A 20,746-nucleotide genomic window follows, 5' to 3' on the forward strand; every position below is an offset into this window, starting at 1 on the left:
GACCGCCACCTGCAAAAAAAAAATTTCACTGACCTGACCTCCACCTGCACCACATGACCTGACCTCCACGCATCACATGACCTGACTCCCTGAATCACATACCACCTCTCACAATACTGACCTGACTCCACCGCATCACATCATACCGACCTCCCAGTCACATGAGCCTGAACTCCACCTACACACAGACTGACCTCGCACCTGCATCACAATGACGCTGAACTCCACCTGGCAGCACATGACCTGTACCTCCACAGTCACATGACTGACCTCCACTGCATCAATGACCTGACCTCACACGTCAACATGACCTGAAACTCCACCTACATCACATGACTGACCTCCACCTGCATCAATGACCTGACCTGCCACAAACTGCATCACAGACCTGCACCTCCACCAGTCGAATACCGGACTCCACCTGCATCACATTGACCTGACCTCCACCTGCATCCACATGACCTGACCTCCACCTCACTAGTCACTATACAGGACCTGACCTCCACCTGCATCACATGACCTGACCTCACCTGCATCACAGACCTGACCTCCACCTACATCACATGACCGACTCTGACCATCCATCCGCTCTCACTGCATCATGACCTGACTCAACAGTCAATGACCTGAACTCCACCTACATCACATGACCTGACCTCCACCTGCCATCACATGACACGGAACTCCCACCTGCATCACAAGACCTACCATCCACAGGTCCACGACTGCACCGCCATCACATGCTGATCACATGACTACCCCTCATCCACATGACCTGACCTCCACAGTCACTGACCTGACCTCGCACACGCATCACATGACCTGACCTCCACCTGCATCACATGGACCTGAACTCCACCTGCTCACATGACCTGACCCCACAGTTTCACATGTACCTGAACTCCACCACCATCACATGAACTGACCCCTGCATCACCTGCCTATCAAGTCATGACCTCCTGACCTCCCACTGCTCACCATGCACTGACCTCCACCTGCATCACATGACCTGACTCCACCTGACCAATCCGACCTGCCAACTCATCACGACCTGCCCCACCTACATCACATGACGCTAAACCCAGCTGATGTTGTTTGTTCATCATGAGGACACGTTGAATAGTGTTATTCATAGTTTTGTGTTCAAAAAATAAAAAGAAAACGACTGAAGGGGGAGGAGGTGTGTGTTGTGTGTGTGTCGTATGTGTGGTGTGTGTGTCTGTTGTGTGTCTGTGTGGTGTGTGTGTGTGTGTGTGGCGTATGTGTGTGTGTGTGTGTGTGTGGTGTGTGTCTGTGTGTGTGTGTGTGGTGTGTGTGTCTGTGTGGTGTGTGTGTGGTGTGTGTGCGTATGTGTTGGTGGTGTGTTTGGGTGTCTGTGTGTGTGTGTGTGTGTGTGTGGTGTGGGTGTGTCTGTGTGTGTGTTTGTGTGTCTGTGTGTGTGTGTGTGTGTGTGGTGTCTGTGTGTGTGCGTGTGGTGTGTGGAGTGTGTCTGTGTGTGTCTGTGTGTGTGTGGTGCGTATGTGGTGTTGTGTGGTGTGTGTGTCTCGTTGTGTGTGTGTGTGTGTGTGGTGTGGGTGTGTTGTCGGTGTGTGTGTGTGTGTGTGGTGTGTGTGTGTGTGTGTGTGTGTGTGTGGTGTGTGTTGTGTGTGTGTGTGTTGTGTGCTATGTGTGTGGTGGGTGTTGTGTGTGTGTGTGTGTGTGTGTGTTGTTGTGTGGGTGTGTGTGTGTCTGTGTGTGTGTCTGGTGTGTGCGTGTGTGTGTGCGTGTGTGTGTCTGTGTGTGTCTGTGGTGTGTGTGTCCTGTGTGTGGGTGTGTGTGTGTGTGTGTGTGTGTGTGTGTGTCTCTTTAACGGACTGACGCCGCGTCCTGCGCAGACACACCGCCCTCCCTCCCTCTCTCTCTCTCTCTCTGCAGCGGCTGCCTGCTACAACAAGCGAGGGCGACCCGGTAACACAGAACCTGACAGCACCGGCCGGACCGGACCGGACCACGACGAAGACCGACAGGAACCTGACAGAGACAAAGACCCACGTCATCCTGCTGTCCTGCGGCAGCTTCCAACCACATCACAAGGGACACATCCATGTTCGGTAAGGGTGGAGGAGCTGTGTGTGGTGTGTGTGGTGTTTGTGTGTGTGTGGTGTGTGTGTGTGTGTGTGGTGGTGTGTTGTGTGTGTGTGTGTGGTGTGTGTGGTGAGACGAATATCAACCTGACACACCTGAGCCTCTTCGGCTCGGTTCCGGTCGCTGTGCCGGCGGGGTGGTGCTGAAAGGGCGACGGCTCCACATCCGGCAGAATGGGACGCGAACACAACAAATCCAGCAGACCCACACACTGTGAACACATCGACCGACCCGACCCATCTGAGCCCGCTTCAACGCGTCGAACACGGAAACGGTGCGTGATGAAGCCCCGCAGGCCTCGCGCGGCGTGTGGCGCAGCCACAAATGAATCCGGATCCTCCAGAGGATCCGGTTCCGTCCCACACAGAACCAGCTGATGGTGCTGCTGCCTGCGTCACTCCAGCTGCTGTGACGACACACCAAACAATGGTCAGCTGATGAGTCATCATGAGATATGGACGGTCAAAAGTAAGGTTCAGAACATGAACCGGACCGGACCGGACCGGACCCTGCACATGTGGGTCCCCACCTGATCCAGGATGCTGCTGTTAGCTCATGTTAGCTCAGTTTGTTAGCTGGAGAACCGGAGCGGGCAGTCAGCAGAGGAGACAGGGAAGAGGACGCTGACGGAGGACGAGAAGAAGAGGAAAGGACGGGGAAGAGACCTGACGGAGGACGAGAAGAAAGGAAAGGGACGGAAAGACCTGACGGAGGACAGAAAAGAGAAATGAGACAGAAGAGGACTGACGGAGGACGGAAGAGAGGAAGGAGACAGTGAAAGACCTGACGGAGGACGAGAAGAAGAGGAAAGGAGACTGAGAGGACGCTACGGAGGAAACGAAAGAGGAAAGGAGACAGAGAGGACGCGGACGGAGGGGGAAAAACGGGAAAGAAGAGAGGAAAGAGACAGTGAAAGACGCTGACGGAGGACGAGAAGAAGAGGAAAGGAGACAGGGAAGAGGACGCTGACGGAGGACGAGAAGAAGAGGAAAGGAGACAGTGAAGAGGACGCTGACGGAGGACGAGAAGGAGAGGAAAGGAGACAGTGAAGAGGACGCTGACGGAGGACGAGAAAAGAGGAAAGGAGACAGGAAGAGGACGCTATAGGAGACGAAAGAAGAAGGGAAGAGACAGTGAAGAGGACGCTGACGGAGGACGAGAAAAGAGGAAGGAGACAGGTGAAGAGGACGCTGACGGAGGACGAGAAGAAGAGGAAAGGAGACAGGCAGAGCGGACGCTGACGGAGACGAGAAGAGAGGAAAGGAGACAGGGAAGGGACGCTGAACGGAGGAGAGAAGAAGAGGAAAGGAGACAGGAGAGGGAAGCTGAGAGGACGATAAGAAGAGGAAAGGATACAGGAAGAGGACGCGGACGGAGGACGAGAAGAAGAAAGGAGACAGGAAGAGGACGCGACGGAGGACGAGAAGAAGAGGAAAGGAGACAGTGAAGAGGACGCTGACGGAGGACGAGAAGAGGAGGAAAGGAGACAGTGAAGAGGACGCTGACGGAGGACGAGAAGAAGAGGAAAGGAGACAGGGAAGAGGACGCTGACGGAGGACGAGAAGAAGAGGAAAGGAACGGGAAGAGGACGCTGACGAGGAAGAGAAGAAGAGGAAAAGGGAACGCGAAGAGGCGCTGACGGAGGACGAGAAGAAGAGGAAAGGAGACAGTGAAGAGGACGCTGACGGAGGACGAGAAGAAGAGGAAAGGAGACAGCGAAGAGGACGCTGACGGAGGACGAGAAGAAGAGGAAATGGAACAGGAGAGGACGCGGAGGAGAGAAAGAGGAAAGGAGACATGAAGGACGGACGGAGGACGAGAAAAGAGGAAAGGAGACGGGGAAGAGGACGCTGACGGAGGAGAGAAAGAGAGGAAGGAGACAGGAAAGGACGCTGACGGAGGACGAGAAAAAGGAAAAGGAGACAGGGAAGAGGACGCTGACGGAGGACGAGAAGAAGAGGAAAGGAGACAGGGAAGAGGACGCTGACGGAGGACGAGAAGAAGAGGAAAGGAGACCAGGAAGAGGACGCTGACGGAGGACGAGAAGAAGAGGAAAGGAGACAGGGAAGAGGACGCTGACGGAGGACGAGAAGAAGAGGAAAGGAGACAGCGAAGAGGACGCTGACGGAGGACGAGAAGAAGAGGAAAGGAGACAGTGAAGAGGACGCTGACGGAGGAAGAGAAGAAGAGGAAAGGAGACAGGGAAGAGGACGCTGACGGAGGACGAGAAGAAGAGGAAAGGAGACAGGGAAGAGGACGCTGACGGAGGACGAGAAGAAGAGGAAAGGAGACAGGGAAGAGGACGCTGACGGAGGACGAGAAGAAGAGGAAAGGAGACAGGGAAGAGGACGCTGACGGAGGAAGAGAAGAAAGAGGAAGGAGACAGTGAAGGACTCTGACGGAGGACGAGAAAGAAGAGGGAAGGAGACAGGGAAGAGGACGCTGACGGAGGACGGAAGAAGAGGAAAGGAGACAGGGAAGAGGACGCTGACGGAGGACGAGAAGTCTCCGGACGTCCCCGCAGACTGTCTAAACCTCGACGAAGTCTCCGGTGACGTCCCCCGCAGACGGTCTAAAACCTGACGTAGCCTCTGTGGACGTCCCCCGCAACGGTCTAAAACCTGACGTAGTCTCCGTGTGGTCCCGCAGACTGTCTAAAACCTGGACGTAGTCTCGTGACGTCCCCGCAGACGTCTAAAACCTGGACGTAGTCCTGTGACGTCCCCGCAGACTGTCTAAAACCTGGACGTAGTCTCTGTGACGCCCCCAGCAGACTGTCTAAAACTGGACGTAGTCTCTGTGACGTCCCCGCAGACTGTCTAAACCTGGACGTAGTCTCGTGTACGTCCCCGCAGACGTCTAAAACCGGACGTAGTCTCTGTGAAGTCCCGCAGGATGGTCCTAAAACCTGGATGTATCTCTGTGACGTCCCCGCAGACTGTCTAAAACCTAGAACGTAGATCCCTCCCCTCCTCCCCCCTCCCTCCCCTCCCTGGGTCAGACAGGAACAACATGGCGCCGGTGGTATCGTTAGCTTCGGGTCCGGTCGGTGTGTGAGCGGCAGCGATCCGTCAGGATGAACCTGTGCAGCCAGTATCTACGGTAAGCTCGGCGCGGGGTCACCTGCGCGTGCACAGTGCTGTACAGGTGAGGTCAGAGAGGCGCGTGAAGCCGACAGGTGACATGTTTTGTTGGGTTGCTAATGCTAACGTTAGCTGTTAGCTCCACACGTCAACAGACGTCGATGCTAACACGCTAACACACACAGGTACACACAGGTACACACAGGTACACACACAGGTGGACTCAGTGTGTGTATTTCTTGTGTGTTTCCCGCCCTGTGTGTGTGTGTGTTTACCCGCCACACACACACACACACTGTGTTGTTGCTAGCGTTAGCTCGCTAGTCTGTCTGCGTATCTCAGTTAGCATCAGTTAGCATCAGCTGCTCCGTGTTTAACTGGACCTGCTCGGTACCGGCAGCCTGCTCCGTGTCTAACGGGCTCGGCTCGGTACCGGCTCCGCCTCCTCAGCGGCCGGTACCGCCACTCTGACCCGTCCAAACACTGACTGTTAGCAGCGGGCTATGTTAGCTAACTGACGGCTCTGCCGAACCGAGCCTGGCTGAGTGTTTGGGTCACAGTCCGGATCCAGACTGACAGTCTGAGCCGACACCTGCCCCGAACCGCCAGGTCCACAGCTGACCCGAACCGCCAGGTCCACAGCTGACCCGAACCACTGAACGCGTTAGCTTAGCATCAGTGAGGCTAGCTGTTAGCATGCTGTCTGTCATCAGGAAGTGCTACATGTTAGCATGATGCTAACGTGCGTCTCTAACCTGTCTGTCTCTCTCTCTCTCTCTCTCTGTCTCTCTCTCTGTCTCTGTGTCTCTCTCTGTCTCTGTCTCTCTGTCTCTCTCTCTGTCTCTCTCTCTGTCTCTCTAACCTGTCTCTCTCTCTCTCTCTCTGTCTCTCTCTCTGTCTCTCTCTCTGTCTCTGTCTCTCTAACCTGTCTCTCTCTCTGTGTTTACAGACAGGCAGAGGCCCTGAAGGCTGACATGACAGGTATGTCTGCACCAACACCTCAAACACCTGGTCCGGTCCGTACCTGGTCCGGTCCGTACCTGGTCCGGTCCGTACCTGCAGTCACACAGCGTTAAACAGTGACACACTGACTCAGTCATAAAGTTTGAGCTGTGGGAGAGAGCGAAGACAAAAGATCCAAAGTTTGGGATCGTTGTTCTGTTTGAACTCATCTGTCACAACAACAACATTAACAACGACAACAACAATAATAATACTAACAACAACAACAACACTAACAACAACAACAATAACAACGACAACAACAATACTAACAACAACAACGACAATAATAATACTAACAACAACGACAACAACACTAATAACAACAACAATAACAACGACAACAACAATAATAATACTAACAACAACAACACTAACAACAACAACAATAACAACGACAACAACAATACTAACAACAACAATACTAACAACAACAACAACAATACTAACAACAACAATACTAACAACAACAATACTAACAACAACAACAACAATGCTAACACTAAGGCAGCATGATAGAGCTGCTGGTCTTCACTCCTCATTTGAACAAGCTGTGGAGACACACAGACAGAGACACAAACACACACACACACACACAGAGACACACAGACAGAGACACAAACACACACACACACACACAGAGACACACAGACAGAGACACAAACACACACACACACACAGACAGAGACACACACACAGACAGAGACACAAACACACACACACACACACATAGACAGAGACAAACACACACAGACAGACACACACACACACACACACACAGAGACACACACACACACAGAGACACACACAGACAGACACAGAGACACACACACACAGAGACACAGACAGAGAGACACACACACACACAGACACACACAGAGAGACACACACACACACAGAGACACAGACAGACAGAGACACACACACACAGACAGAGACACACACACACAGACAGACACACACACACACACAGAGAGACACACACACACACAGAGAGAGACACAGACACACACACAGAGACACACACACACACAGAGAGACACAGACACACACACAGAGAGAGACACACAGACACACACACACAGACAGACACACACACACACACAGAGAGACACAGACACACACACAGAGACACACACACACACACAGAGACACAGACACACACACAGAGACACAGACAGAGACACACACACACACAGACAGACACACACACACACACACACAGACAGAGACACACAGACACACACACACAGAGAGACACACACACACACACAGAGAGACACACACACACAGAGAGAGAGACACAGACACACACACAGAGACACACACACACACAGAGAGACACAGACACACACACAGAGACACAGACAGAGACACACACACACACAGACAGACACACACACACACACAGACAGAGACACACAGACACACACACACAGACAGAGACACACAGACACACACACACAGACAGACACACACACACACAGAGAGAGACACAGACACACACACACACACACAGACAGAGACATACACAGACACACACAGACAGAGACACACACAGACAGACAGAGAGACACACACACACACACAGACAGAGACACAGACACACACACACACAGACAGACAGAGACATACAGAGACACACACAGACAGAGACACACACAGACAGACAGAGACATACACAGACACACACAGACAGAGACACACACAGACAGACAGAGAGACACACACACACTGGTCCTCGAGTAATCCCAGCTGGCTACTTCGCCCCCATCGTTGCCATGGCAACTGCCGTGACAGGCTTCGCAGCCTCTGACCGACCCGCACACTGAACAGCTGACTGATCACTCATGTTGTTCCTTTAACAGTCTCACCGCACAGACACAAAGTTCTCAGCTGGTTCTGATACATGGACCATCAGTGAGACTCAGGTTCTGCTCACATGATTCAGTCAGAGCAGAACAATCATGGATCCTGTGTGTGTGTGTGTGTGTGTGTGTGTGTGTGTGTGTGTGTGTGTGTGTGTGTGTGTGTGTGTCTGTGTGTCTGTGTGTCTGTGTGTCTGTGTGTCTGTGTGTCTGTGTGTCAGACTCCAAGCTGGGGGCAGCAGAGGTGTGGACGTCCCGGCAGGCTCTGCAGGACTTGTATCAGAAGATGTTGGTGACTGACCTGGAGTACGCCCTCGACAAGAAGGTGGAGCAAGACCTGTAAGCTCCGCCCACACACCACAGCACCTCCATCACTGTCAGAGACAGGTGTAGATTCAGTCATGATGTGTGTGTGCAGGTGGAATCATGCCTTTAAGAACCAGATCACCACGCTGCAGAGCCAGGCCAAGAACCGAGCCAACCCCAACCGCAGCGAGGTCCAGGCCAACCTGTCGCTGTTCCTGGAGGCGGCCAGTGGATTCTACACCCAGGTGAGATTCAGGTGGTGTCAGGGTGGAGCAGCAGAGGCTCAGAGCTCAGAGGGTTCTGGTCCGTCATGTTAAACTGTGTGTGCTGTCTCAGTTACTGCAGGAGCTGTGCACCGTGTTCAACGTGGACCTGCCCTGCCGGGTCAAGTCGTCCCAGCTCGGCATCATCAGCAATAAACAAATCAGAACCAGCGCCATCGTCACCCCTCAGCCCAGCTCCTGCTCCTACATCTGCCAGCACTGCCTCGTCCACCTCGGGGACATCGGTGAGAAAATCCACCCGTGTGTTGTTTATCGCGTGTCCGTGATGTCCGAGTGTTCACAGCTGATCTGATCCATGTTTCTGTCTCTCAGCACGGTACCGGAACCAGACCAGCCAGGCCGAGTCGTACTACAGACACGCTGCTCAGCTGGTCCCATCAAACGGTGAGTGCAGACTCAGGCTAGCAGTTTCCATTGACTTCCAGTCACTGTGCTAAGCTTGGGCGGCCATGTTTGTAGTCCTCTCTGACGCTCGTGTGTCCTGCAGGTCAGCCGTACAATCAGCTCGCCATCCTGGCCTCTTCTAAAGGAGACCACCTCACCACCATCTTCTACTACTGCCGCAGCATCGCTGTCAAGTTCCCCTTCCCAGCAGCCTCCACCAACCTGCAGAAGGCGCTGTCCAAGGCTCTGGAGAGGTAACACCACCTCCTCCACCTCCACCCGTCTGTGTGTCACTGTGTTTGAATGAGTCCCTCATAGTGACTCAGGTGTTTGACGTCCTCTCTGTGTTCCTGCAGCCGCGACGAGGTGAAAACCAAGTGGAGTGTGTCCGATTTCATCCGAGCGTTCATCAAGTTTCACGGGCACGTCTACCTGAGCAAGAGCCTGGACAAGCTGGACGTCCTCAGGGAGAGACTGGAGGAGCAGTTTCAGGTGAGAGGAGGACACTGAACGGTGGACTGTCTTTAAGGACGTGCTTTGAAGAGCTCACAGTGTGTGTGTGTGTGTGTGTGTGTGTGTGTGTGCAGAGGCTGATCCTGCAGAAAGCCTTCAGCTCCCAGCAGCTCGTCCACATCACCGTCATCAACCTGTTCGAGCTCCATCACCTCCGAGACCTGACGGCCGACGGCAGCGAGCAGAGCTACAGCAGCGAGCAACAGATCAGCTGGTACCAGCTGCTCGGACTCTTCAGTAAGACCACACACACACACACACACACACACACACACACACACACGTGACCAGACTTGAAGCTGATTGGTTTGTTTGACTTCCTGTCCCCTCAGTGTCCTTCTTGGGCGTCATGTGCAGTCGCGCTCTGCTCAACAAGAACCGCGGTGAGGAGATCATGGGCGAGTGTCCTCTGCCCGCCATCAAAGTGTCTCTGGATTGGCTCAAACTGAGGCCCAGCGTCTTCCACGAGGCCGCCGTGGACAAGAGACACCAGTGAGTGAGACGCCGAGAGTGTTAATGAGTGTGTGAGCTCGTCACAGGAAGTCTAACTGCTCCGTTTGTCTCCCAGCATCTGGCCATGGCTCGTCTCCATCCTCAACAGTTTCCAGCCCAAAGAGGACGACGTGTCCTGTTCTTCAGGTAGGACGTCCACCTGTGTTCCTTTATTTAGCCCAGAGATCGATGAGAGCTCCAATCGAGTCTTCTTCAGGTTACAGTCAGCCGTCCCTTCAAAATAAAAGCTCAGATCGGAGTCTTCTTCAGGTTACAGTCAGCCGTCCCTTCAAAATAAAAGCTCCCATCGGAGTCTTCAGTTTACAGTCAGCCGTCCCTTCAAAATAAAAGCTCCGATCGGAGTCTTCAGTTTACAGTCAGCCGTCCCTTCAAAATAAAAGTGGCGCTGTACATGGACGTCACCGTCTCTCCTGCAGCGTCTCCTCTTCTTTTAACACTAGAACTACCGGACTTCCTTAACTACTCCAACGACCACAGCGTTCGTTCTGACGTTCATACGGCTGCACTGAACGGCGTTCCCGTCACGTCATATCTTCGTTTGAACTTGAAGTTTTCCACTGAAGCTTTTCATTTCTGACGTCAGGCACAGCTGCCTCTCTCCGTGTGAGGAATGCTTTGTGTCACCGCGCTGAAAATGTTTTTGATTATGTGCCAACAAATACGACCTGAAGCAGAATACTTCATAATAACAACTGGTCCGGTTTGTTTGCCGTGTACTGGATGAAGCTGCAGCTTGCCTTCGTTGGGGAGAGCTGCTCGTCCACAGTGATGTGTAGCAGGCGGTGCTGCTTTCTGTTCTCTGTGTGCGTCTGTTTCGGGACATGCTCTCCCACTCGGCTGACCAAACGCTCTCCTCATCCATGCTTTACAAATGTATGTAAGACCAATAAAGGCTTCCAGCTCTTCAGCTGTCACGTCCCATGTCTGGTCCTTGGCACGATGGGCCTGAGCCACGGTGCCTGATGTGTTTCAGCATGCATCATCCACCAAGCACAGAAAAGCTGTCAGGGCATCTTCAGCATTACGCTTGGCGTGCTCTGTGGGGCCTGCAGCTTCTCTGATGACATCTCAGCACTGTCACCTTCCTCTGTCTTCACCCGGCTCTATGTCCACGCTGTGCCGTCCAGAGGCTTTAGAGGGCCGGCTTCCTCATCTCGTGGCGGACTGAGTTCTCTTCGATCAGGATTTTTGACTCATTACTTTGTTAGTTCATGAAATCACAAACGTGTTAGGTCTGATATCAGCCGAGCCTGACAGTTGTAGCAACAGAATAAAATACTGATGAGAAGAGAAACTGTCTCACATTCACAACAACGGGTTCTGGTGGAGCTGTGCCTGGAGAAAGTGAACGGATTGGTCGTCAGGTGTGTGTGTGTGTGTGTGTGTGTGTGTGTGTGTGTGTGTGTGTGTGTGTGTGTGTGTGTGTGTGTGAGCAAAATAACATGACAGCTGTTCTCGATATCGGATCCGTACAGCGTTCTGAGATGGCTAGAGACGGGGAAGTTAACTCTGAAGTCCAGCTGTTGATAACAGCCTGGCTGGTCTGCACAGTATCAGAGCTTCTTGTGTTCAGTGTTGGATTCTTCAGCTGTGACATAACGTGAAGGTGTGTTTGTTTTCTCCTCAGTGACGCCCCTGCCAGAGGAGTTTGAGTTGCAGGGTTTCTTGGCGCTGCGTCCTGCTCTGAGGTAACATACTGCTCCGTTCAGACATTCAGCAGTCGCTCCAGATGTTTCCATGCGTTCATGTCTGTTGGTGTTTCAGGCTCCTGGACTTCACTAAAGGTCATCAGGGCATCCTGGTGGACAGGGACGGCCTGCCGGTCCACACCCGTCACCAGAGGCTCATCAGTCTGGGTAAATGGGTCGCCGACAACCAGCCGGGGTGAGTTTCCATCTGCACCATCAGCTCGTCTGAAGCAGCAGAGCTCTAAGCTTCATCATGGCCGTCTCCGTCTCCTCTCTGCAGGCTCATCCAGTGCAGAGTGAGCGAGGACGGCCTCCTCGTCTTCATCACTGACATTCCGGAGCAGGCCATCGAGGAGCCGCAGGAGAAGGAGGCGCCGGTGCTGCAGGAGTCATCCAATGGCGAGCAGACGGCCAACGACGGCGGAAACTCTGGCCTGAAGTCGGTGCTGTCGGCGGGGAAGACGCAGAGCTCGTGGCCCGACAGCAGCGACCGACCCGTCGTCACCTTCAAGGAGAACATCAAACCCAGAGAGCAGAGCCGCGAGCAGACACGGAACCATCACCTGAAGGACAGCAGCAAGGAGCGCCGCGACTTCACCAAGGGCAACGGGGCTGCTGGGAAAGGAGAGCCGAAGAGGGACGGGAAGAGGAAGAGCGAGCTGAAAAAACCGGGTCACGACAAAAGTGCTGACCCCGGGAAACAGGTGACCTCATCGGTCTTTATCAACGCATCACTGATGAGGCTGCTCATTTGAATATTTAATGAGGAGATGTTTGTTTGGTTCAGGTGAAGGCGCAGACGGAGCTGAGGAAGACGCCGGTGTCCGAGGCCAAGAAGACGCCTGTCACTCAAACACAGACCACCTGCTCCTCCCAGTTCATCCCCATCCACCATCCAGGAGCTTTCCCTCCACTGCCCAGCAGGCCGGGTACACACACACACACACACACACACACACACACACGAGCACATAGCTTGACTATAACGTGAACTGTCGTGTGTGAGTAGCTTCAATGCTCAGCTCCTGATTGGTTCCCCTGCAGGTTTCCCGCCCTCCGCCTACGTGATCCCTCCCCCGGTGGCGTTCCCGGGGCTCCAGGTGAATCCGGGCTTCACCTTCCCCACTGGCGTGTCCGTCCCCGGACCTTTTCTCCAGCCGGGCGTCCACACTCAGGCCGGCACCCAGGCCGGGAAGCAGTCCCACATTCCCTACAGTCAGCAGAGGCCCTCTGGTCCCGGTCCGGGTCAGGGGCCGGGATCGTCGGGCCAAGGCCCGGGACCCATGAACCAGGGCCCCTCTCAGGGTCAGCAGCCCCAGACCCAGCCGCCCTCCCAGCAGGCCTTGCAGCAGTCAGTCCAGCTACAGGTCCAGGTGATGAGCCAGCAGCAGCAGTCTCCAACCAAACCGGTCCAACAGGTTGGGATGGGGAAGAGTCCACCTCACCACCCGGGCCTGCAGCAGGTCAGCTCCTCTACATCATCTCACACTCTGAGCTCATGTTGACAAACATGTTTCATCAATGTGTGTGTGTGTGTGTGTGTTTGTGTTTGTGTGTGTGTGTGAGCAGTACATGCAGGTCCAGGATCAGCCGGCTCAGATGTGGAACCAGGCTCCGGCTGCTCTGCAGAAGATCTCCCCCATGCAGATGTCCATGAAGCAGCCTCAGCAGCAGCAGCAGCAGCAGGCCTTCTACATGGCAGCTCAGGATCCTCTCAAACTGTACGAGCACCAGATGCAGGCCTCCGCCCAGCCTCCGCTCCCCAACATGGACAAGAAGATGAAGTACCCCAACGTCAAGGTGTCGGACTACTACTGGGAGCCGTCGTACCGGATAGGAGACGGGCTGGCCGTGATGGCCGACAGGATGAAGAGGCCTCCGCCGGGCGGCATCTGTCCTGAGCAGGACCCCTCTGCTGGGCCCCGGGGGCCCCCGTTTGAGGTGAGCGGCTCTCAGGTGATGGAGGTGGAGGTGGTGTTTCTGTCTCTGTGCTGCTTCTCCTCGTAGTTTTCTGATGAAAACATGTTTGATTCTTTCACCCTGACACTCATCCAAACAGTTTCTGTCCATGTTGATGAGTTAGAGACCTGTCTCTCTCTGTCTGTCTGTCTGTCTGTCTGATGAGCTGTCTGCCTGTCTGTCTGATGAGCTGCCTGTCTGTCTGCCTGTCTGTCTGATGAGCTGCCTGTCTGCCTGTCTGTCTGATGAGCTGCCTGTCTGTCATGTTGAACTGATCTGTGTTCAGCTTCTGCAGCTTTCAGCGTAACTTTCCTTCTTTCTACCTCCTGTCTTACCGGCCTGCTTCTTTCTTTTCCTCTTTTTTTTATCCCTCCTCCTTCTTCTCCTCCTTCTTCTCCTCCTGCTCCTCCTTCTCCTCCTTTTCCTCTCACCAGGACAACAAGAGCTCGCCTCTTCTCCCTCCTGACCTGTTAAAAACTCTAGCAGATTTTGAGGAGGAGGAGGAGCTCGTCTTTACTAAGCCTCCTGATTTCTTCCAGGCCTTGGCCGGCCCTCTTAGCACTGCTCCTGGACCAAACATATTTGTATGTAGCCCTGTCGTCCGCCTCCACCCATCCTGAACACCACCACCACCACCCAACCAGACCTCAAAGCCACAGTCTGCTCATCATGTCCATGTCTTCTCTGAACAGAGTGTCAGAGTCACATGACCAGACTGTGGCTTTAATCGCATGCTGAGTGTCTTTAAACATTCAAAGAAGTATGACGTGTGTCCTTCAGAGTAAAACTCTCCTTCCTGCTGACAGCTGGAGGGCCTTTACTTTGAAAGAGCTGCAGGAAGTGGATGCACTGTGTACTGACTGTAGTGTGTAGACTGTATTGACTCATCACATGGATGTAGTCAGGTGTAGTCAGGTGGTGTCTGCTGTCTTCATCCCATCTCTGTCGTCTCTGCAGCTGCCAAACCAGACCAGGATGGAGAGCGGCCCCGAGGTCATCAGCCAATCATCTTCTCTGCTTCCCATGTCAGGCTTTCCCATGCAGGTGAGTGTGAGGCTCCTCCTCATTCATCAGCTGTTTGTCTGACGGGTCCAGTCACAGCCGGTTCCATGCTGCTGTGATGTTATCCGACCACCAGGTGGCAGAGTGATTCAGACTGACGCTGAGTCACTCATAATGAGATGATCCTAAGACCGTGAGGGGTCGAGACCAAGACCGTGAGGGGTCGAGACCAAGACCGTGAGGGGTCGAGACCAAGACCGTGAGGGGTCGAGACCAAGACCGTGACCGTGAGGGGTCAAGACCAAGACCGTGACCGTGAGGGGTCGAGACCAATATCAAGACTGTGAGGGTCGAGACCAAGACCAAGACCGTGAGGGGTCGAGACCAAGACCGTGAGGGGTCGAGACCAAGACCATGACCGTGAGGGGTCGTGACCAATATCAAGACTGTGAGGGTCGAGACCAAGACCGTGAGGGGCCGAGACCAAGGTCGAGACTGTGAGGGGTCGAGACCAAGGCCGTGAGGGGTCGAGATTGAGACCGTGAGGGGTCAAGACCAAGACCGTGACTGGTCGAGACCCAGACCGTGACGGGTCGAGACCAAAACTGTGATGGGTCAAGACAGAGACCAAGATCGTGACTGGACCAGACCAGACTAGGTCCAGGCACTATGTAGACTGCTGTAAAGTTAGCGTGTAGCTGATGTTTGAAGGTTCTTGTCATGTTGGACTCGGTGTTCGTCTCCTCGTTATTTGACAGTAACGATGTTGTGAAGTGTTTCAGCGAACTCCCTGCAGTCTTTGTTTTGACCGCTCTTTAATAAAATCCTGAGACTGGACCGAGTTCTGCTGTGACTCGCGTGACCCGCTGTGTTTTCAGGAGTACAACCAGAACAGCATCTTCAGTCAGGCATACGGGAAGAACCTGCCCCCCAGCTCCAAGCCCGACGCTCCCATGATGCACCAGGAGCCGTCCCTCTACTCTCTGTTTGAAGGGACTCCGTGGTCACCCTCCCTCCCTGCCAGCTCAGGTACGTCTCACCTGTTCACACATGAATGTCCAGCTTCAAACGCTGAGACGGCGCTCTGATGTCAGCTGTGTTCTGATTGGCAGATCACTCCACCCCGGCCAGCCAATCCCCTCACTCCTCCAACCCCAGCAGCCTGCCGTCCTCCCCGCCCACACACAACCACGGAGCCATGCCCTTCTCCAACTTCGGACCCATCGGCACACCAGACAGCCGAGATCGCCGGGTCGTGGACCGCTGGAAGGCTGACAAGACCGGTGAGGATCGCCGGGTCGTGGACCGCTGGAAGGCTGACAAGACCGGTGAGGAGGGGTTAGCTAAACATCATGGGAAGTGTAGTTTCCAAATGTAGATCAGGATTATTCAGTTTCAGGTGACCTCCATCAGGCTGATCCAGAGCCGAGGAGACTGTTCTTCCAGGGGCTGCTGGGTGTGTGACGGATGTTGGTGGGTGTGTGACGGATGTTGGTGGATGTGTGACGGATGTTTGGATGTTTGGTGGATGTGTGACGGATGTTGGTGGGTGTGTGATGGATGTTGGTGGATGTGTGACGGATGTTTGAATGTTGGTGGGTGTGTGACGGATGTTTGGTGGATGTTTGACGGATGTTTGGTGGATGTGTGACAGATGTTTGGTGGATGTTTGACGGATGTTTGGTGGATGTGTGACGGATGTTTGGATGTTGGTGGATGTGTGACGGATGTTTGGATGTTGGTGGATGTGGATGTAGCCGAGATCGCCGGGTCGTGACAAGACCGGTGAGGGGGGGTTAGCTAAACATCATGGGAAGTGTAGTTTCCAAATGTAGATCAGGATTATTCAGTTTCAGGTGACCTCCATCAGGCTGATCCAGAGCCGAGGAGACTGTTCTTCCAGGGGCTGCTGGGTGTGTGACAGATGTTGGTGGGTGTGTGACGGATGTTGGTGGATGTGTGACGGATGTTTGGATGTTTGGTGGATGTGTGACGGATGTTGGTGGGTGTGTGATGGATGTTGGTGGATGTTGGTGGGTGTGTGATGGATGTTGGTGGATGTGTGACGGATGTTTGGATGTTGGTGGATGTGTGACGGATGTTTGGATGTTGGTGGATGTGTGACAGATGTTGGTGGATGTGTGACGGATGTGTGACGGATGTTGGTGGATGTGTGACGGATGTTGGTGGGTGTGTGACGGATGTTAGGATGTTGGTGGGTGTGTGACGGATGTTGGTGGATGTGTGACGGATGTTTGAATGTTTGGTGGATGTGTGACGGATGTTGGTGGATGTGTGACGGATGTTTGGATGTTGGGTATGTGACGGATGTTTGGTGGGTGTGTGACGGATGTTTGAATGTTGGTGGGTGTGTGACGGATGTTTGGATGTTGGTGGGTGTGTGACGGATGTTTGGATGTTGGGTATGTGACGGATGTTTGGTGGGTGTGTGACGGATGTTTGGATGTTGGTGGGTGTGTGACGGATGTTTGGATGTTGGTGGGTGTGTGACGGATGTTTGGATGTTGGGTATGTGACGGATGTTTGGTGGGTGTGTGACGGATGTTTGAATGTTGGTGGGTGTGTGACGGATGTTTGGATGTTGGTGGGTGTGTGATGGATGTTGGTGGGTGTGTGACGGATGTTGGTGGATGTGTGATGGATGTTTGCATGTTGGTGGGTGTGTGATGGATGTTGGTGGATGTGTGACGGATGTTGGTGGGTGTGTGACGGATGTTGGTGGGTCTGTGACGGATGTTTGGTGGGTGTGTGACGGATGTTTGTGGGTGTGTGACGGATGTTTGGATGTTGGGTATGTGACGGATGTTGGTGGGTGTGTGATGGATGTTTGGATGTTGGGTATGTGACGGATGTTTGTTGGGTATGTGACGGATGTTTGTTGGGTATGTGACGGATGTTTTGTGGGTGTGTGACGGATGTTTGGTGGGTGTGTGACGGATGTTGGTGGGTGTGTGACGGATGTTTGGATGTTGGGTATGTGACGGATGTTTGGACGTTGGTGGGTGTGTGACGGATGTCTCCATGTGGTCTCAGGTGCCGTCAGCGGCTTCGGTCTGGACTACCTGCCGGCTGCAGCCTCGGCAGCTTCGGACAGCAGCTGGCATCCGAGTGGACCCACAGGCAGCTCCTGGACCAATCAGGAGTCTCCGATGGAGGAGTCGTCCTCCACCGTGCTGCTGGACAGCCTCAAGGTAACGCGATGACATCACAGAGTCTCAGTGACCTTCAGGATTAGCGTTGTGTTAACACTTAGCTCTGTCTGCAGTCCATCTGGTCGAGCTCCATGATGCAGCCGGGCCCGTCGGCGCTGGAGCAGCTCCTCCTGCAGCAGAAACAGAAGCAGCAGCGAGGTCACGGCGCCATGAACCCGCCTCACTGAACGGCAGGCCGAGGCGGCGCTTTGTGTCCGGACGTCAACCAAACCACCACCAGGAGGAAACGGGAGGAGAAAAAAGTTTTGACGAAGACAAGCTCCAACTAAAATGGAAAATTAAAGCGGTGAGAAAAGGTGGAGGCTGGGGAGGCGACACGACCCCCCGACGAGGCTGAAACACCACCCCACCCCCCTCGGCTGTCGAGGAGCGGTGACGCCCCTCCTTGGACCGGAGGGAGCGGGATCTCTTCAACCATGGTGCCAACGCGCCACGCCGCCGCCGCCGGGTTTCCTTCAACCCGCGGACATCTGAACATTGAGGAACACACCCCGCCTCACCACCACTGCCCCCTCCACCCTCATGAAGAACTCCTCCTTCTTTCTTTGACAAAAAATAAGACGTGGACCTCCTAGACGTCTGCTCGGCATCATGGGAGCGCCTGTTTTTAGCGTCTCCACGCCGCAGACTGACGGTGAGGTCAGAGAGTGAGGACGGCGTGGTGGGCGGGGTCAGGTGAAGCAGCGGGGTCAACATAGACTTTCTGAACTCTCATTCATTTTCATGACTGTGGAGGAGGAGCAGGAGGAGGAGCAGGCTCTCTGTAGTTTAGTTTGAATGAGGAGGAAGGAGCAGCAGTGTGTTGGACAGCTATATAAATATATAAATAAATATATATTGCCATAGTTGGACTTTAACGGGCCGTGTCTCTTAGCCGTGCTGTGAGGACGAGGACTGGACTTTGAGGAGCCGGGTCACGTGACCCGGACTGAGCGTGCTCACTCGCTCGCAGTCCGATCTTTTCTGTTTGGAGGAAGAGGCCGGAGGTCCGACGATGGCGGACGGCGTGGCGGTGCCGACGAACGTCACGGGACAGAAGGCGGGGCTGAGGACACGAACCCGTCACGTAGTTTTACCGTTAGCTTGGAAATAACAAACCTGTACTTGTGATTTGTTCGTAGCCGTTTTTAGCTTGGCGCCCTCGACAGGTGAACACAGGTGTGTCTGTTCGCTTCCTGCTTCAATATTTTCGGGGTCTTCTTCTTCTTCCTCTCCGGCCTCTTCCTGTTTATTAATTTAATTAACGAAGAAAAAAAACTAACGTGAAGGTTTAACGTGCTCGCTGATTAACCTCATTTACATTTTCTACATGTCTCACTGACCATTACAGACAGACAGGTGACAGACAGGTGACAGACAGGAGACAGACAGGAGACAGACAGACAGACAGACAGGGACTGACAGACAGACAGACAGACATGTGGCAGACAGGAGACAGACAGACAGGAGACAGACAGACAGACATGTGACAGACAGGCAGACAGGTGACAGACAGACAGGAGACAGACAGACAGACATGTGACAGACAGGCAGACATGTGACAGACAGGCAGACAGGTGACAGACAGACAGGAGACAGACAGACAAGTGACAGACAGGTGACTGACAGACAGGTGACAGACAGACAGACAGGTGACAGACAGGTGACAGACAGACAGACAGACAGGTGACTGACAGACAGACAGACAGACAGACAGGTGACTGACAGACAGACAGACAGGCAGGCAGACAGACAGACAGACAGGTGACAGACAGACAGACAGACAGGTGACAGACAGACAGACAGACAGGGACTGACAGACAGGTGACAGACAGGAGACAGACAGGAGACAGACAGACAGGAGACAGACAGACAGGTGACAGACAGACAGACAGACAGACAGGTGACAGACAGACAAGTGACAGACAGACAGGTGACAGACAGACAGACAGACAGGAGACAGACAGACAGACAGGAGACAGACAGACAGACAGGTGACAGACAGACAGACAGACAGACAGGTGACAGACAGACAGGTGACAGACAGACAGGTGACAGTTCTTTTGTCGTGAACTCAGGAACCGAGAAAATAAAAAAGGTCGATGGTTCATTGTCGAGCGTCTGATCAGCTGATCGTGTTTGGACCCTGAGCTTTGTCTGACAGGCGACAGGAACTTTGATTTATTTCTGCAGATTACAGCAAACTGAACGCTGACACTTTGAAGGTTCTGAAAGTTCCTGAGTTTCTGAAAGGTTCTGAAGGTTCCTGAGTTTCTGAAAGGTTCTGAAGGTTCTGTTTTGTTTCCACGCTGCCAGTCCTGGTTTGTTTTAGAGCCGACCAATCGGGACGCTCCGAGGCTCCGTCACCCCCCAACAGGCTTCAGGCTTGGCAGGAAGTGATGTCAGACTGCAGTACTGTAACTTCCTGTCTGCTTTTGATTGGAGCAGACTCTGAGGCGTGTCTTTTCAGTGTGATCGTGCTTTTCATGTTGCATTTACAAAATGTATTTGAAAATAATAAAGATGAAATATTCATGAATGTGAGGACGGTTCGGTTCCCGTGTCCGAGCTGACCGCGAGGATCCGAGCTGGTGCCGGTTCTGGTTGCCTTTTTGTTTTGTGGAGTCAGAAGTGAATGGACCGGTTCTGATGACATTCCACTCTGACATGTTTGAGGTTTCAGGGCGGCCGGTCCTCGACGGGTGGAGCTCTGACGGAGACTGAGGCTTTTTGTGTTTGTGTCTCTGTAGACGATGAGAACTGATGGAGTCAGCCTTTAAATAAACCTAACTATGTTCTCCTCCACAC

General features: G+C 53.6%; 2 protein-coding genes across 6 annotated transcripts in view; one reads left to right on the forward strand and one right to left on the reverse strand.

Moving 5' to 3' along the window:
* The window catches only part of nmnat2 (nicotinamide nucleotide adenylyltransferase 2), a 12,811-nt gene extending 12,384 nt beyond the window's left edge, over positions 1-427 (reverse strand). The window contains exons 1-2 of the mRNA XM_027275906.1: positions 389-427; positions 195-288 (exon numbers count right to left, since the gene is read on the reverse strand). Of these exons, the coding sequence (XP_027131707.1) occupies positions 195-288; positions 389-427 (133 nt within the window). The remainder of the gene's footprint in view (positions 1-194; positions 289-388) is intronic.
* A 4,671-nt stretch (positions 428-5,098) lies between these two features.
* On the forward strand, positions 5,099-19,826 carry smg7 (SMG7 nonsense mediated mRNA decay factor). Of its 5 annotated transcripts, none has more exons than XR_003461870.1 (24): positions 5,099-5,226; positions 6,157-6,188; positions 8,299-8,416; positions 8,496-8,628; positions 8,720-8,891; positions 8,980-9,051; positions 9,155-9,305; positions 9,408-9,543; positions 9,639-9,801; positions 9,897-10,056; positions 10,133-10,203; positions 11,705-11,765; positions 11,842-11,961; positions 12,046-12,469; positions 12,553-12,694; positions 12,810-13,228; positions 13,335-13,706; positions 14,159-14,308; positions 14,682-14,768; positions 15,605-15,755; positions 15,839-16,009; positions 17,781-17,938; positions 18,013-19,297; positions 19,800-19,826. XR_003461870.1 is itself a non-coding variant. In XM_027275902.1 (23 exons), exons 1-23 carry the CDS (start codon positions 5,201-5,203, stop codon positions 18,124-18,126), a joined length of 3,603 nt encoding a protein of 1,200 aa, XP_027131703.1. In that variant the 5' UTR covers positions 5,099-5,200; the 3' UTR covers positions 18,127-19,371. The 5 variants fall into 5 exon arrangements, 3 of the variants coding, with proteins under 3 accessions (XP_027131703.1, XP_027131705.1, XP_027131704.1); XR_003461869.1 differs by lacking the exon at positions 19,800-19,826 and adding an exon at positions 19,391-19,419; XM_027275902.1 differs by lacking the exon at positions 19,800-19,826 and having other exon boundaries at positions 18,013-19,371.
* The last annotated feature ends 920 nt before the right edge of the window (positions 19,827-20,746 follow it).

The sequence above is a fragment of the Larimichthys crocea genome, unplaced genomic scaffold, assembly GCF_000972845.2.
Source record: "Larimichthys crocea isolate SSNF unplaced genomic scaffold, L_crocea_2.0 scaffold244, whole genome shotgun sequence".
In the NCBI taxonomy this organism is placed as follows: domain Eukaryota; kingdom Metazoa; phylum Chordata; class Actinopteri; family Sciaenidae; genus Larimichthys; species Larimichthys crocea.